Source organism: Hipposideros armiger, unplaced genomic scaffold, assembly GCF_001890085.2.
Source record: "Hipposideros armiger isolate ML-2016 unplaced genomic scaffold, ASM189008v1 scaffold_273, whole genome shotgun sequence".
Classification (NCBI taxonomy): domain Eukaryota; kingdom Metazoa; phylum Chordata; class Mammalia; order Chiroptera; family Hipposideridae; genus Hipposideros; species Hipposideros armiger.
In genome coordinates, this window is record NW_017731623.1 from 1692643 (window position 1) to 1710016 (window position 17374).

Genomic DNA, 17374 nt, shown 5'->3' on the forward strand with positions numbered 1-17374 from the left:
CTTAAAAAAAAAAACAAAAAAAGAAATGGAAAATGAAAGGGAGACACAGGTACTGAGTACCTGAGATATATGACCCCACAATTCCCTGAGACAGGCGTTATCTTTTACATATCATGAAACTGAGGCTTAGAAGGGTTAAGTAACTTGACAAATAATAATTGACAGAAGTGAAATTCAACACAGATCTGTCCCCCCCAATGACTTGAATTCTATGCCTCAGTTTCTTCAACTGCGTTAAAAAAATAATAATAATCTCATTTTCATGGATTTTAAATATGCTGATGTGTGGAAACGCGTAGAATAGTGCAGTTTCCATTTCCATATAAATACTGAGAGCTCGCCGGGAATAGGGCCATTTGCCCCTCTTTTTTGTGGAGGTCGAGACGTCTATTGGCAATAACGACTTTATAGGAACTTTCCTGGTTGGCTCCGTGGAATCAACCCCTGAAAGAACTCTAACTGTGCTCTCCAAACACAGTGGTTTTCAACCCTGGCTGCAAGCTGGAACCACCTGGAAAGCTTTAAAAAATGTAATGCCTGGTTCCCACCTCGAGATGCTAACTTATTTGGCCTGACATGTGGCCTGCCATCAGGAATTTCTATGGAGAATACACCTTTCCTTTAAACATTTTTGTTGTTGTTGTTGTTTTCTCAACTGATAGCCAGAGGGTTTCTTTTATTTGGTCCTGAAGAAGAAAATGCATAAACTATTATTCAATTTCATAACTGTCTTTAGTCTCCCAACCAATACAGCTTTATCTGTGTGCCCAGTACAATTGCACTCAACTGGCACACTATTCATTGACTATTTTGGGCCCCCGAATTCCACTGTCCTTTATTTTGACAACTATGTACAACTGATTTTCTTCAGGAAACTAACATGCCTCTTTTCTCAGACCTTATACTTTGGATAGAATTGACTCCATATGTCAGCTCCAAGGGTGACCTTGTGTCTGAGGCCTGGCTAGTCAAAGTATTCCATACAATGGCCACAATGAGTGGTTCAGTGGTGGGCAAATGTCTCAGTTCAGAACGATCCACATCAGCCGCACGGCTTTTGATTTGTTGGGAGAAGAAAAACTCTACCCCAGCCATCCTGAAAACAGAGTCAACACAGGAAGGCAGAGGGAAGACCACTGGGTGACGTTTGAGCCCCTAGATCAAGCCATGCCTGAGTTCATCTTGCATATTTGTTACAGGAGCCAGTACATTCCTACCCTCTTTTTCTCTTGTTAACCTATTTGAGTTGGGTTGTCTGTTACTTAAAAATCAAGATTTTTAATGGGTACAGAGATGCCATAAAAGTCAACTTGAATGAAAAACAAAAGGTGGCCACATTAGCCTAGTCAAGCATCCTGATACAAAGTAAACAAATAAATTAGAAAATAATTAAATGGATAATAAGAGTAAGACGGAAAAAAGACAGAAACTCTGAGGAAACAGGTAGGACCGAAAAAACGAGCCTCTCACAAGTGTGTCCATGAACTAGATATAATTTACACCCGTTTGAAATTCTCAAAGACTTCAAGTAGAAGATGAGGTGTTGGGTTTTTTCTTAATTGTTTGGGATTCCTTCAGCGGGGTCTTGCCTCTTGGTAAATGCACCCCAGGGTTTCCAGGCTTATAAAAGTTACATACAACTTCATAAGCCCTTTAAACCAGTAGTTCTAGTTCTAGCTGTCTGTCCTGAGGAAATAGATGAACAAATGCAGAAAAAATACAATTACAAAATGTTCTCTGCAGCATGATTAAAAAAGAAAAAAAAAGCGAAAAAAGAAAAAGAATGAAAAACGACAAGCCTAAATGTCCCCTTTACAGAATTCATTTCCTCAGCAATCCTTAAAAGTTGGCATCCCTCATCTTGTCTTGGCCTCTCTTCTTTTCCACGCTGTGTTCTTTCCTGGGTTGGCCTCACACATGCCCATGGCTAAAATTAGGACCTGTGTGTGGGAGCCTCTCAAATCCACCCCTCCAGCCCAGTTCTCTCTCCCCCGCTTCAGGTTCATTTATTCCATTGTCTAGTCAACATCTCCTCTGAATAGTCCATGGATTCATTAAATTCATGTCCCAAATGCAACTCCTCATCCTCCCTTCTCAGAGTTGCTCACCAGTCAGTGAAGTGGCCTGAAGCTTTCTGAAAGATGGCTTGTCCTCTGAGGACCTTCTCCTCTTACAGCCAATCTGTCCACTTCTGTCTCCATTGTCACCAATTGGATTCATTCCCCCGGTAGCGCTCATCTACAGTACTGTAACCCTCTGAATATATATGCTAGAGACTGAATATATACTATGTATTCGGATGGCTGAAGTCCTAGGCTGTAACAGAGAAGAGGGCCATGGTCAAGTGCAGTGATGATGGACAGTGGTGAGTAGATGATTGCATGTGATGTCCTGCTCATAGTGACCAGAGAACTGCTAAGTGCAGGCTCCTAGGGAGTTGAAAGTGAGGAAGGGACTCCAAAAATGACAAATTCTTTGTATAAATTGCAATCGAATATAATTGGGCAATTAAAAAGAAGGGCAGTGGAGAAAATGCTTCCAAAACTGAGCTGCATTAAGTAAGGAGCAGCTTAAGTCTCTATGTTCAGCTGCCTTTTATCGATATGATATTAGGCCACATGAGATGAGAAACAGGTTGGAAAAACCGATTCAAAGAAAGGGTTATTTAACCAAAACTAAATATGATAAAGTAATTAGCAAGCATTCTTTTACTGTCACAGATTTACATTCGTGCAGTTTCTCCCAGGCCTGGGTCTCTCTGTGAGTCCTACTTTAAGATGCTTGTAGGAGTCAAAGCCTAATCTGAATAGCTCAGAATGGGACCCAGACCTGGTATTTTGGTCCAAGTCAGACACAAATTTCACTCTGGCCACCTCCAATTGTTGTGGTCAAAGAGGGGTGTGTATAAGAGAGAAATTCTGCTGCAGAGAAAACTAAAAATTATATTTACTTCTAGGATATGTGTATTTCTCTTGTAAAGGATCTGTGTTGATTTTAAGAACAATTGTCTGGACACTCTGCTACTGGTATAGAAAAATAAGCTTTTAACCAACAGATTGTTCCACAAATAACATCTGAAAATTCCAGGCCAAAAACAAATAAAAAAACAACTGCCTCAAGTCTCTGGACAGTGAACAAAAGCGGGCAGATTTTGGAGGGGAGTCAAAACATGGAGGCAGCAGCCAGCACGGGGTGAGTTTCGTGTTTGGGGAGCTCCACCCTTCAGACAGCCTCAGCTGTGACTATGGGGAGGCCAAGACACTAGCATTAAACCTGCTCTTTCCGTCCCAAGGAACCCTGGGAAGGAGAGCAGGATAGACACACCATGAGGAGTGAAAGAGGGTCCTGAGAAAGAAGAGAGCTGGAGAAGAGGGCCCCCAAATTCTGTGCCTGATCTCTGCTCACGTCTCTGGGTTACCCCTACACCATGCATGAATGGGACACTGGAAGCAACTGGATGAGATCTGAGCTCCCCTCACTGCTGGTATCCCTAAGTTCACACCAAGTCTAACCAATGAGAGCCTCCTGGTTACATGAGTGAACACTGGTTAATCCATCTTGGCTACAGCTGCCAACCGTGTGAAATGATAGCAGTGCTACAGTTTCCGTATTTGCTCATTCATGCACTCAACAAACAGCTCACAGGTGCTTAAGTGCAAGGTGCACTAAGGAATACAAAGAAGTTTAGCATCACTGCCCTCAACAAGCCGAGAGCCCCATGAGGAAGAGCAGATATGCACCCAACTAGCTGTTACACAAGGTAGAAGCAGACCAGAGGAGATACCTGGTACAGCAGGGAGAACATGGACTCCCAAATCAGACAAATCTGCACATGCGTCCGGGGCCCACCAGGACCTCAGAGCCTCAGGGTCTACCTTGCAAGGCTCTTGTGGGGATTAAGTAGTGACACTGATATTAATCCCGTACTTACTCCATGCTAGGCACTGTTCTACACACTGCATACTCAGTTAATCCTTGTACCACCTTCACAGGCTGGTACTCATCGTCAGTCTACAGATGCGGGAAATCAGGCATAGAGAATTTAAGGTTACTTGCCCAAGGTCACCAAGTAGTATCAATCACAGATTCAAGCTCAAGCAGTGATGTACCTGACCCCAGCTGTTAATGGCTAAGTTGGGCTGAACAGTAAATTCCAGGGCCAGATCCAGTGCTTAACCCGTGGTAGGCACTCGACAAGTGGCAGCAGCTTTGATCATGGAAGTTACTGTCACTGCTGACACTGTTGTGATTACTACAAGAGAAACAGCAGGTGAATTGTAAGACATAGACATGAATTTTTAAAGCTAAAAAGCTACAAGGATGCTAAAGAATTTTCATGTGCAGATCTGGGCCCATACTTTAACAAATCAGAGTTTGTGTTGACCCATTGGTTATAGCCTACCTCTCTTTAAAAAGAAAAGCACCGAGACATCATTATTTTTCATTCATTCAGTCGTGAAGCTATAACTTCTGACTGCCGTCTGCCAGCACTAACCTGGGCATCAGACTGGTTCCCAAAGGGAACAGCCCCCGCTGAGGGCCAGGACCCCATCAGCCCCTGAAAGTGAATGAAGCTGCCTCCCCTGCTCATGGGAGATGCAGGAAAACAAAATTCCTTGCAGGATTGTTATTTCAACAATTTCAGAGAAACTGGCCTACGTGAAAATGAAAAAGAGAAAAGAACCAAAAGGAAATATGGATGTCGCTGTAAATCAAAAATGCATCGGCTTGTGCCAAACGCAGAGAAAAGTGTTACTCACACATAGTAAGCCTTAATACCCTACTTTGTTTCCAAAAGGTGAAACCGTGCAGCACTTGGAACTCAAGGATCTCGGCTGCTACAAGTCCCACGTGAAGTGGTGAGTTAGGGATAATGGCAAATTTTAAAACTATAAGAACAGTGTTTTATTCAGGCCTGGTAATTTTATGAGGACATGTTGCACATTTCTTATATAAATGCATGCTGTTTTATATGGTCATGAGAGGGCTTTCACCAAAGTCATACATATCAGGATACTGGAAGAGAACAATCCAATCCTAGGACTGTGTAAGTCCTAAATCCTTCTTGGGTAACATGCCCAGTTTCTGAACAATACCCATGAATCTCAAAGATAATTTTTAAGACATGCGTGATTATTGCCTGTAAATCCCTTTAAGATGAAAAGCATTACCACTGACATTTGAGTTGAACAAAAGGATTTACATGGCTAAATTACTCAAGGCTATATAAAGTGTAGAAAAAACAAAAATAGTTTGGATAAACCTTTTGCAGCGTGTTGCAACGGGACTTAACCTAAGAGGCCATTGGTACGACACCGAGTTTTAGACCCAAGCCTTTCCTTAGAGTCGCACAGAGGTGTTGAAACTTTTCTCTATAAACATCACTTGAATAAACAAGATGGATTTATTGACTCAGCAAGGGGCTCTTAGATGGATATATTTGAATGGAAGACTTTTAGGAACGGGCCCCTTAAAAGTAATAGTCAACCCTCATCATTTCGCAAGGAAACAATGGCTGGGAGAGATAAAAATTGTATGACTCACCCAAGGTGATACGACTAATTCTTCCTTTTCATCAGCATTATCATAGCTAATGTTTATTTAGTACTTAACGATTTGCCAAGGACAACTTAAAAAGGGTGCACAGTATCATCCCTGTTCGCTAAGTAAGAAAAACGAGCTTCGGGGAAGCAAAGAGCTGTGGATGAATCCAGACTTCACAGCCCAAGCAGCGCAGCCCTAAAAACCCACACCTGTCACCACGCCGCTCTCCCACTGTGTCATCTGAACCAGAATCAGCTCTACTGACCTCCAGACCAGAGAAAGACACCAACTCGCCACACTCGGCAATGGAATTTCCAAGTTATCAGATCAGCCACGTCTGACAGCAAAAATCGAACATGGCCTTCCAACAGTTACAGGACTGAAAGCAATGAGTCCCTGGCCTGCTTGCAATACTTGCCTTCAAAATCGTAGTCCAAGAGCAGTTAGGATGAATTCTGTGTATCTGTAATCCTGTCAGAAGGTGTAGCACTGGAAAGGGTCTTTACATCAATGTTTTTAAAGCAACTGGAGAAACGTAGCATGAAGCCTCAAGTTCTCACGTGGGTCTCTGGTTACCATGTGCCTCACATGGCAGGTCGATTTCAGGAAAGGGGTTAGATTACGTGAAACATGCCATGTGTGGTGTAAATGGTCACACGTACAGAACTGACAAAGGTGCTTTATTGCTCAATGTTTTAATCTCTATTGATTTCTTTTTATTTCTTATTCATTTTTGTGATATTCTACTTCAAATTCCCAGGGTGGGGAAGACAAAAGTTGACATGCGAAAGCAAAGATGATGGCTAGACAGTGATACTCAGATTTTATTTATATAGGTGCTTTACTATATTCATGTATTTATATATAGATATTGAAATATAACAGCAAGTGATGATGAGTATATGTAATTAGAGATCTTCAGAATTAAAATGCTTTGTATTTAAAATTTTAAGGATCTCAAAGTCCTGAACCAAACACAAAGACAATATCAAGGTAAAGAGTAAATACCTAGGCATAAAACCAGCTTTTAATTACTTACTTTTGTTGTTATCATTCAATAAAGTAAATATAAGAAAACACTCACGACACTTTGGCTTTTGTTTCTTATCACCTCTACTGTAACCAGATGCCGCAACTACACTTTTCAAATATGGACCTAGTGAAAGTTAAGTAGAAATTCAAAGAAAAGACAGAAGCCATTGATGAAGGGTAAAGATGTAAATGTAGAAGGACGGACACCTTCCAGAAGGAGAGAGTAAATGATAATTACTGCACAAGCTATCTCTCAGGCCTGCCTGACTTTGAACTTTTGAAGAGGTTAAAAAAAAAAAAAGAAGAGTTAAACAGACAGGTACTCAGGAAGGAATTCAACCTCTAAGAACTTGGCCCAGGTCAGATGGAAAAGGATCCTTGAAGGAAACAGGATGAACATGAAAAGGATGGAAAAAGGCAAGGAAATGAATGTGCAGTGTCGAAAGCACTATCCAGAGGGAAAACCCAATTTTAACAGCTTTCTGGACTGAGAGGAATTGTCAAAGGATTTCAATGTACTTAAAAAAAAAAAATGTTTTCTAACTTTTTCCAGACTTAAAAATTTTTATCAGGGAACACATAAAAGTTTGAGAACCCAACAAGCTTTGCATTTATTTTACTCATGACTATGGTTACAAAGATAATCTTTAAATATAAACAGAATTTATTTTAAAGACTATATTCAGAGGCAGTATCAGACAATGGTTAAAAATGCTAGTGCCAAGTGGCCTGGGTTTAAATGTCTAGCTATGTAATTTAATCTTCACGTGCCTTGGTTTCCCAACGTGTTAAATGCAAATACTGATAGTATCTGCTTCACAGGATTTTGTGAGGATCAAATGAATGAGTAGACATGGTAAGTGATATCTAAGTGTCGACTTTAACAATTAATTTATTTAACAGATATTTACTAAGCTCCTACTAATATAAATATGGAGGTATACGCTCCACAGATAGGGTACTGGGAGTGGGTGAGAGAGGAAAGATGAATAAAATACATTTCCTGCCCTCAAAGGATAACACAGTGAAGGAAGGCAGACAGAATCAACAAAAACAAACAAGTAAATAAAAAGGGGGCAGATGGTAAATAATATTAGGAAATCATTAATAATTTTCTTAGGTTTGATAATAGTATTGTAGTCTACAAGGAGAATGCCCTTATTCTCAGAAAACACAAACTGATTTATTTGGGGATGAAGTGTTATGATTTCTATAACCTACTTTCAAATCACTTTGCAAAAAAAAGAGCTACATATGTAAATACATTTAAAGCAAACATGCCGCAATATTAATCACTAGGAGGAAAAGAAAAGACGTAAAAGAAGGGTCAAGTGCTGGCTGAGAAATTCAAGACGCTTTGTGAACTTGAGACACTTTCAGATGTGTTTTTACAGTGTGGCTGACAGGAGAAGGATCCTGGAGACACAGGCTCTTTTAAAGTGTCAAGTGCTCTATAAATAGTTTCTACAACCACCACCCTATGAACAGGCCAGTGGAAGGGGCCGCTTTAAAAAGACGGGTCACCAGTGATGTGCTCCTGCTAAGAGGCTTCAAAACATGGCTGTGAACCCTTCAGAACTATAACGACAGCCCCCTTTCCCTGGTCGGCCTCCTGTGAAAGTGAAGAAAAGTCTTCATACGCCGACTGCTGGGAAGCCGGTCTTCATCCTTTCAGTTCTAGTTTTCTCCAGGCTTTATCTAGATAGTATGGAAGAACTGAGAAGCCGTTAGGTAAAGGAGAAGCTCCCTACACAGTGCCATAGATGCTTGGATGTGAATGACAAGCGAAAAACCATGTTCAGACTTGGCACAGATTTTTCCTCCCACGTCCAGCTTCATATAGCAACTGCCCAGCTGACATTTCCACTCGAATGTCACAAGGACTCCTCAGACTCGACGTGCCCAAAATAGAACATGTCTCCTCCACATTCTTCTCTCTCCATGAATGCCAAAACCAACGACAAAGTGACAGGAGCCACCAACTTGCCACCTCACTCTGCCTCACTCTCCATGGCCCATCTAACTCCCAACTTACTCCATTTTACCTCCAGTCCTTTCAAACCCATTGGCTTCCCTCCTTCTCAAATTCTACCCTTCTAGGGCCGGCCGAGAGGCGCGATGGTTAAGAACTGGCTTGGGATGCCAGAGGGCCCCGGTTCAGATCCCACATATGAGGGCCAGTGCCACGGCCCTCTACAGCTAAGACGCTGAACAACAGCTCGACCTGGAGCTGGGCTGCCATGAGTTGCCAGCAATGGCGTAGGCTGCAGCCCCTGTGGCAGTGGGTTGCCATGGGCTACCATGTGTAGCCAGCAACCAGCGTGAGCTGCCAGCAGCTGCCGTAAGCAGCCGTCCAGAAGCCGGCGACTGATCTGCCTCGCCTGGGAAGAACGCAATGATGGTGCCAACTTGGGCCAGTGAAGCAATGTCCTCCACAACTAGACTGAAGAATAAAATGACAGCAACTTGTCTGTTCCCATTCCCCCAATTCCCCAGCGCTGCTCCCATCCCCCCAATTCCCCAATAAAATCTTAAAAAAAAAAAATTCTACCCTTCTCTTCCTAGTAGTCAACATCTATTTCCTAGACTCCTAAGACAGTCCCCAAACTTTTCTCCTCATTTCCACTCTTGTCTCTCTCCCAGCTACACTGTTCCAGGATGAAAATTTTAAGTTCTCATTAAAATTCATCAACGGTTTAATAGTAATAATTATTAGAAAAGCCATATTGATAAAGTGGTTACTAATTATTGAGCTACTTCCTGGTGGCAATCAAAGCAATAATAATAAAGCCCTCTGGAGTGTTTGAAGTGTTTTCACAGAAATCCCATTTGATCCCACGATGGTCCTGTGAAGGTAGCAGGGTCATCACCTCCCCCATTTACTAGAAAAGGAAAAGAAGAGTTGGGTGGGGAAAGGAATTAATGACTTGCCAGCAGTCAATTAGCTGATGACCCCGAAGACCATCACTGTCTATAGGCACAGCCAAGTTAGGTGGTAACTAACCCAGATGTAGCAAAGCTGTGAAAATCTGAGAAGTGCTATAGGCAAGTGACGATTGGCGATGCTTTTGCAGTCATCAACCCTTCTGATGCTCACAAGCTTTCCATCTGTTTAAGAGTCTCAAGTGGAGGGTGAGGAGTGGGGTTCACCCAGTGTAGTTAATTCCATTGTCACGGTAACCATATTCATTGCAGGCACACACAGCTAGAGAGGATGATAACTACACTAGCCTCAGTCATTCTGCCCCCGCCGCTGCCCAGGTGAACAGGACCCTGAGACAGGATTCACTCCGTTAGCTGATGTTCCGGTCTTCAAAATATTAAAGAGTGTGAGGCACTGCCCATAGCAGGCGCTGCTCCTGCCAACCCTGGGTTACCTGGGTGGCCAGTGGCATTTTACGAAAACCGCCCTCCTCCGACCTCGCAGCCAGGGACAGCTTAGGGTAAAAGGGATGTTTCCTTCCACACTCACACTCTATATGGAATCTCTGCAGAGAATGTCATTCTACTCTACGTAGCTGTCACTGTCACTTCTGTGGATCAGGACCTTACATGCTGGCTTTAAGGAAGAAAAAAAAACCCTCTAATATAATGTTATTCTTACAACATCAAAGGTTTAAAGTTATTCCTCCCATTGTATCCCTCGAAGCAGAAACGGGAATGAAACCTCTCCAAGTCCAAAAGCATTCCTTGAACACCAGCTGGATTGCTGTGACTGCCCACTGGCTTCTTCAGGTGAAACCACTCTAACATGAAACTATTTTTACAAATAAAAGTAGCTCTAACGATGTGGTTTTCCAGGTGACTGGGAATTTCTGAGATGTTATAAAGTTTATTTAAAAACAAAAGCAGGTGAGGGCCAACCGAGTGGCTCAGTTGGTTAAGAGCTCGCTCAAGAGTTTGAGCTCTGAGCAACAGCGGTTTGATTCCCAGCCTGAGCTAAGCAGCTGCTAAGCAGCTGCTGAGTTGCCAACAGGTGGCAGGATGGCTCAGCTAAAAAAACAAAAGCAGGTGAACTTTATGCTGAATTTTGTTTTACGTGAACTGGTATCAAAAACCAAATAATTTAACAAAATTGGGATCTTAACAAGTGAAATTCACCATTAGAAAGAAATTCCATTTTACTATAGTTATTCATTTTCAATGTATTAATAACAATCACTAAAATTCCTAGGTTATGTAATGTTCAAAAATAATTTTCAAGCCATTCTAGCATAGAATTAAAAAAAAAGAGAGAACCATTTGTTTGATAAATGAAACAAAATAGAAAGTTCTCTTGACTAGTGTCTTTCAAATAATTAAAGTACAAAACTGATCAAATTAGTTTATGATTTAAACTGAAAAACAAAGTGTATTCCTGGGGTAATAATATTTTACCTTCTGGACACTGGCACGTGAATCCACTGAGATTAGAAATGCATGTTGCTCCGTTTCTGCATGGGTCTAGGATACAATAATCAATCTTGGATTGACAAAGCTCTCCAGTATAACCTAAATAAAACAAGAAAGGCATGTTATAAAATATGCTATTCCAAAACTACCATGAACCATGCCATGAATTGATGGAATCAACTGGTACCCACCCAACAAAGACAGCAGCCCTGAGCTCGTATCGCCTACCCAATCCTTGATGTAACTTGGTTTTGCAACTCAACACAATCATAGCAATTTAGAATACTAGTTTAAAAACCATTTACTTTGCAAAAATATTTACTGCAAAGACAGACTTTTCTTCCGCATTAGCTCTGCGTTTTATTTTGGAATACTAGCCAGAACTGTCAGAAGCTGAGACTGAAGACCACTGTCCCTGTTGCTGGCTTCCTTCTGACATGAGTAAAAACAGAATTGACAACACTCTGTGTGACCTAACTAAGATGGCTGCCACCTCCCCTGGGTTACCCCAGTACCTACTTTAAAAAGCACTAGGAAAATTTCTCAGTATTAAAACTTTTTAATTGAGAATATTTTAGAGATACAAGAAACTTTCTGTGTTCATTCCATACCCTATCCTATCCTCTCACTGTAAACAGAAAGAGATTGAGACACATATAATGTTAAGCACATTGATATGTTAATATTAATTCTTATTTAAATCACAACTCCGATTCAGTAAATTCTCTGTGAAGCCAGACTCCAGTGGTAGTTTTGTTGGCTAGTTAGATAATCCCACACCTGTGATGAGGAACTAAGGACCAGCTATCGGAATACCTGTATAGCCAAAAAGCTTATGTAAATTACAAATTTTTTATTAACTTTGAAAACAAAGCCCTCCAGAGATGAGTTTGAAAAAAACAACATGCCAGTATGTTTTTCATTTTAAAGTGGGAAATGGTTATGAAAGAAATTTGGAAAATACAAGACGTAAACTGTAGAGAGAAAAAAGTTTCCCTTAGTGCTGTCATTTGAGTGACAGAACTATTAATGCTTGGGAGATAATTGGTAACAGAAGTTGTTATGCAAAGGTATTTCCTACACAATTATAATCATATTATAACATTTTACATCTTTCTGGGATATATATAAAAACTTGTCTTTCTGAATTATTAGTTTGGAAGACTGTCATTAGCCCTTGAATCTGAGATTTCCAAAAATAAATCAATGCTATTAAAAGAGAAATGATTTGCCTGAGCTTCAATTACGTGCCACGCGAGTCTAAATTACAGACTGAATGTGGGGGCACTTGTTTGCAGTCCTACGCTTTACATGCTTCAAAACAGTCTAGGAGGTGGCAGCTAATCCATGAATATGAGAAGGTTAGTATGATTGTGAACTAAAAACCCCTACACCAGGACAAAAAGCTATTTCAAAATTCCAGAACAAAATATTTTCATGTGATATTAGGTTAAAAATATATTTGGAAATGAAAGCTCTAAATTTGGAATGAGGGAGAGTGAATTATTTTTAAGAGGAGTGTTACAGATCACTTTTTGTCTAAAAACAATAGCTAATATTTATAATAGAGCACTTATTTTTTTTTCTCCCACACATTAATTGATCCTCACTGCAAACCTATGAGGTCCGTACTGTATCATAATCACACCCATTTTACAAATTAGCAAACTGAGGATTAGAAACATTAAGTAAGTTGCACAAAATCTCATAGGGAATCAAATTTCTGAGCCAAAATCCTTAAACATAACATTATGCCTAATGCAATACGCTTCATATCATCAACAATATATTTAACATAAAGGAAAAATAACAGATAAGAAAATACATACATACAAACCGAGATAGATATAGAGCAAACACCATAAACATTCATCAATAACTTACAGCCTCTGTGTGGTTATGCTTGGGCTGGAGGTGCTAAGAATTTTTATTTTTTTAAATCCCGCCTTCAAAGGTTCTACAAGATGGCTACAAAAGTGCATTTATGAAAAAGATAACCCGTTACAAATAATAGCTTCTTAGAGGTAGTGTGGTTTAAAGGCTAGAGTCATGAATCCTGTCATTAGAAAGACCTTAGAACTATGATCACAGAATCACACAAAACCATGAAAAATAGCCAGGAGTCAATCAGATATCTGTAAGAGGTGTGTGTCCCTACCAGACAGAAAGAATATGAGAAAAATGCAGGTTTCTGTGAACTTCAAAGTTCCTTGCAGAAAAATGTAACAAACACCTTCTTTAAACTTTTTATTTGGGAATTGTAAACATACTTAGCTTCAACAATTGCTAACATTTTGACCATTTAATTTCATCAAGTCTCCTCATAGTTTCATATTTTCCCTGTTAGGGGTATCTTAAAGCAAATTTCATTTTGCCTATACAAACTTCAATATGTCTCCCTAACTAAAGCAGATAATTAAAAGATCACTATTAATGGCCTCTTTAATTAATGTTTGGTCCCATTTAGAAATTTAATTAAACATTTTAGACTATATTTATTAATATCAACAATTTCTTCTTAAGAACCACAATTGTTTGGTAATACACATATCTTCCCATGCACTTAATTTGTTATTATCTAATAGATCTAATACATTAAACTTATGAGCAAGATGAATCGCAAATGCTGCTAAATGTTCCAATACTGTGTGCAAGTTTAGCAGGATTTCAATCTAAAAGCGAATCCACATTTGCAATGTGTGGGGTGTTTGCGATTGTCCTAATGGTTCAGGGGCCCCGCTGGCATTCAGCAGTGGAGATGCTGAAACCCTGCACCCCTGAGATGGCCCAAGATAACAGAGCTGTCAACAGTCCCCCCAACTGAGGAACACTGGTCAAGATTCAGTCACTCTGTCATTGCTTTCGTTCCTGAGCTTCAAAGATTTTTAAAATATGGGAAACACAGAACTGTAAACTTAAAAAAACAAATGTATTGGCTAGACCCGGTAAAGTAGTATGCGCATATTGGCATACCTATGGATTCAGTATGACTGGAGGTGAGAAGGAACAAGGGAGGAATGTGGAAGGCAGGGAGAGCCAGGCAGGGCTGCGATGATGGGATTACAGGATTACTGAGCAGCACCCTTTGCTGCAGATGGCCAGTTGATCAGCGACTGGGAATCTGCTGAGTTGTAGCTCAGCACCTGTTGCTTGGTGTGGACCAGGCCTGGGATCACTGTCGCCCTCAGGGGAGTTGCCAGTTGGAAGTTCCAGGAGTGCTCTCATTGACTGCATTACTCCCAACTAGCCAACTGAGGCCAGCTGTGGGAGAAGAGAGGCAGAGGACAAGGACCACCAACGTCCTGTGGTGGTTTAAGGGGCTCTTAAACACCAGTGAGTCATTTCCTGGCCCCTAGAGAGCAGGGTCTTTCCTGCCATTCGCAGGTGAACCATCCCTATTCATCTATACGTAATGCTCTGAACTGGACACTTAAGGCTTCCACAAATCGCCCTTCCTGTGTCTTTTGTTCTTTTATTGATGTCATAACCACAGAGTCAAAACTAAATGAATGATTGGTAGGAATGTAAATGGGGAAGAAAAAAAAGCCATTAAAGCTTTGCCTGGGTTCTTTTTCCATCCTGCTGAAAGCTGGTCTCTTCTCCAGGAAATAAAGTAACCACACTAATCATGAATTGTATTTCCTTATCCTACCAAAGTGGTGACAGACACCCAGAGGGCATGGTAGAAGATATTCAAGCAAGACAGTGATCGCATTAACCCAGTAGATGGGAAAAGTAATACGTGGTGGCCATTTTGTGTGTGTTACGGGAGAAGGGTTCTAGAAGAATCAGACTTATGATTCCAGTTAAAATGTTTAGTAGTTGATTTTTGATTGATGAATTTAAGTTCTCAGGGTGGGTGGGGGGACTGTTGGCATTTGAGTGAAAGACAAGGATAAACCAGTACATATTGGGAATTTTAACAAAGTATAGTGATTTGAGAATCACTATAATTTATAAGTTTAATTCTTGCACAGGAACAAACACCAAAGATAATTTCAGATAGTCTTCCCAGTACCTAAAAGCCACTCTGGGACATCAAAACCTTCACCCCTAGGATCCCATTATTACCTTGCACGGGCTGTTCCCTCTGACTCAGCACCCTTCCACGGACACCCCCTCCCATTAATTGGGTCTCTGCTCAGAAATCACATACTCAGAACTTGAGCCTCTTGCCCTCCGTTATTCTTCATCTTAGCGCTATCACTACCGGACAGCACACACATATGCTTATTACCTCCCCACCTAGAAGGTGACCCCATCCAAGTGGGGCTTTGGCCCTTCCATGCTCCACCCCACAGTGCTTATCAATACCGGAAACGATTTTGTTTATTGGTTCCCTTTCGAGAACAGAAACTCCCTCAGTATCGGGACTTTGTCCTGTTAATAGCTGACTCCCTGACATTTAGACCTCTCCTGGCACAAATATTGGTTGAAGAAATGAATCAACTTGCTTAAGGTTTTTGCCCTAAAATCAACTATACCTTTCAGGTTAGCTTTAGCCTCTCCCTAAGCACTAATATCCAGAACAGCGTGGATGAAATGTCCCGGTAACTCTTCTTCCTAATGTACATTAAAATAAATAGGTAGCTATGAAAATTAAAAAAAAAAGTTACCTCCAAAATGTGCTAAAATCACCTGTGTTATGCGATGGTCTGTGCTTCCAGTTTCTCTAACACTAGAGCAGTGGCCCTACCGACAGTCCCTCCGTCCCCAGCCAGGCCGGGATGGGGGGTATTATGCTGACCCTCTTCTCAACTTCTTGCTTCTCCAAGTAGCGTTCGGCACCCTCAACAGGTGTCTGCAACATGGCATATCATCAGATCTGAAACGGAACTCTTCTCCTGCAATGGACCCTCTCCAGGTGTAATTACTTAGGTCTGTGGTTCTCCCCGCAGAGAGCATTAGGCAATGTCTGGAGACATTTATTGTCACACCTATGGGGGTGCTACCGACATCTAGTGGGTAGAGGCCAGGGACGCTGCTAAACATCCTACAATTCTTAAGATAGTCCCATTACAACAAAACTATCCAGGCCAAAATGTCCCTCATGCTGGAGTTAAGAACCTGGGCTGAGGTCAACAACACTTTGGCCCTTCATCATAAAAACCCTTGTTTTGTCCCAGTGCCCCTCATCTTCCGATAAATAGAAACTGATCCTTCTTAAGGCAGGAAAACAGCACCTTCAGAACACTTTTAAAGATCAGAATCCTCAGGCATATTTCCAACCTCAAGCAAGTTAAAGACCATTTTCAAATAAATTATTTGACTGTAAAACATTAACAAGGAATTTATTATTGTGATATTCAATGAATAAGTAAAAGGTTTAGTTCAAAACTAGATGACCATTGGAAACACGGATTTCTCCTTGTAGGGAGTCACAAAGGTCTTACTGTTTCTTTGGAGAACATTCTAGTAAACAAAAGAGATATAAGGCAAGTTGTGCCTCAGGATACACAGTAAGGATGACTTTCAAGGACATATGGGACAAATGGGGACACTCTAAACTAAAGCTTAGTGCTTTTAAGCAACCTGACCTTGAGAAATGACATCAGATGAAATGAAGTATCTGTCCTGGTAAGTGTGCCTGGCAGATGGTAGAAGATGACCAGACACCATTAAGAAAATGCACTGAACTATAAATCCATTCGTGGGATTGTTATCTGATTACACAGGGTCTAATGTAGACTTGGAGTATTTCATTTTATACCAATTTGTATTTAAGTATAAAAATGTAATTTAAAATGGATCAGTGTACGGAAAAAGAAAAATAGCGTGAAGTCCCCTGTGAATGTCAGAATAGCTTTGAGAAAACACCCTGGTGGTGTTTTGATTGCCAGCAATATAACAAAAATCCTGTGTCCCCCACCAGCACCCCCAAGTCAACATCTATACTGCCTGTATTCCTCAAATGAAGAAAAATGTCATGGGGTTCAATAGCAAATTACATGAGGCATAAACCAAGCTGGCCAAATGGATCAGATTATTTTTAAAAACAAGGCAATCAGTGGTTTTTCCAAACATCTCTTTCCCTACACAATCGTTTCTGTGTATGATGTTTTCTTCATGACTCCGCTGCTCAAATAAAAATATTCCCCCGCTGTTGCTTTGACTCTGGGAGGCAGAATCTAATTGTTTCTTTGGAGAGCTGTCCTGGAAGCTTCCAAGGTGAGAATTGTGACGAGCGCTATTTTTACCATTCCTGGTCTTTTAATAGCCTGGCCTGTGCAGTGAACGGAAGCTGCTGGATTTGCCCTAAAAGCCTGATGCCAGCAGAGAGCCCACCAGCCCCAGCTCTTGCCCTGGGGGAGGTCTGAGCAGCCCCAGCTGGGGCCTCAGCCACTGTTGCTGAGACGGATGCCTAATATTAGCAACTGAAGCAGGAAACAAATAACAGGAATCTGTG

General features: G+C 41.1%; 1 protein-coding gene across 1 annotated transcript in view; it reads right to left on the reverse strand.

Moving 5' to 3' along the window:
- The window catches only part of DNER (delta/notch like EGF repeat containing), a 293762-nt gene that overhangs the window by 84005 nt on the left and 192383 nt on the right, over window positions 1–17374 (reverse strand). Inside the window, exon 7 of the mRNA XM_019657048.1 lies at window positions 10954–11067. Within this exon, the coding sequence (XP_019512593.1) occupies window positions 10954–11067 (114 nt within the window). The remainder of the gene's footprint in view (window positions 1–10953; window positions 11068–17374) is intronic.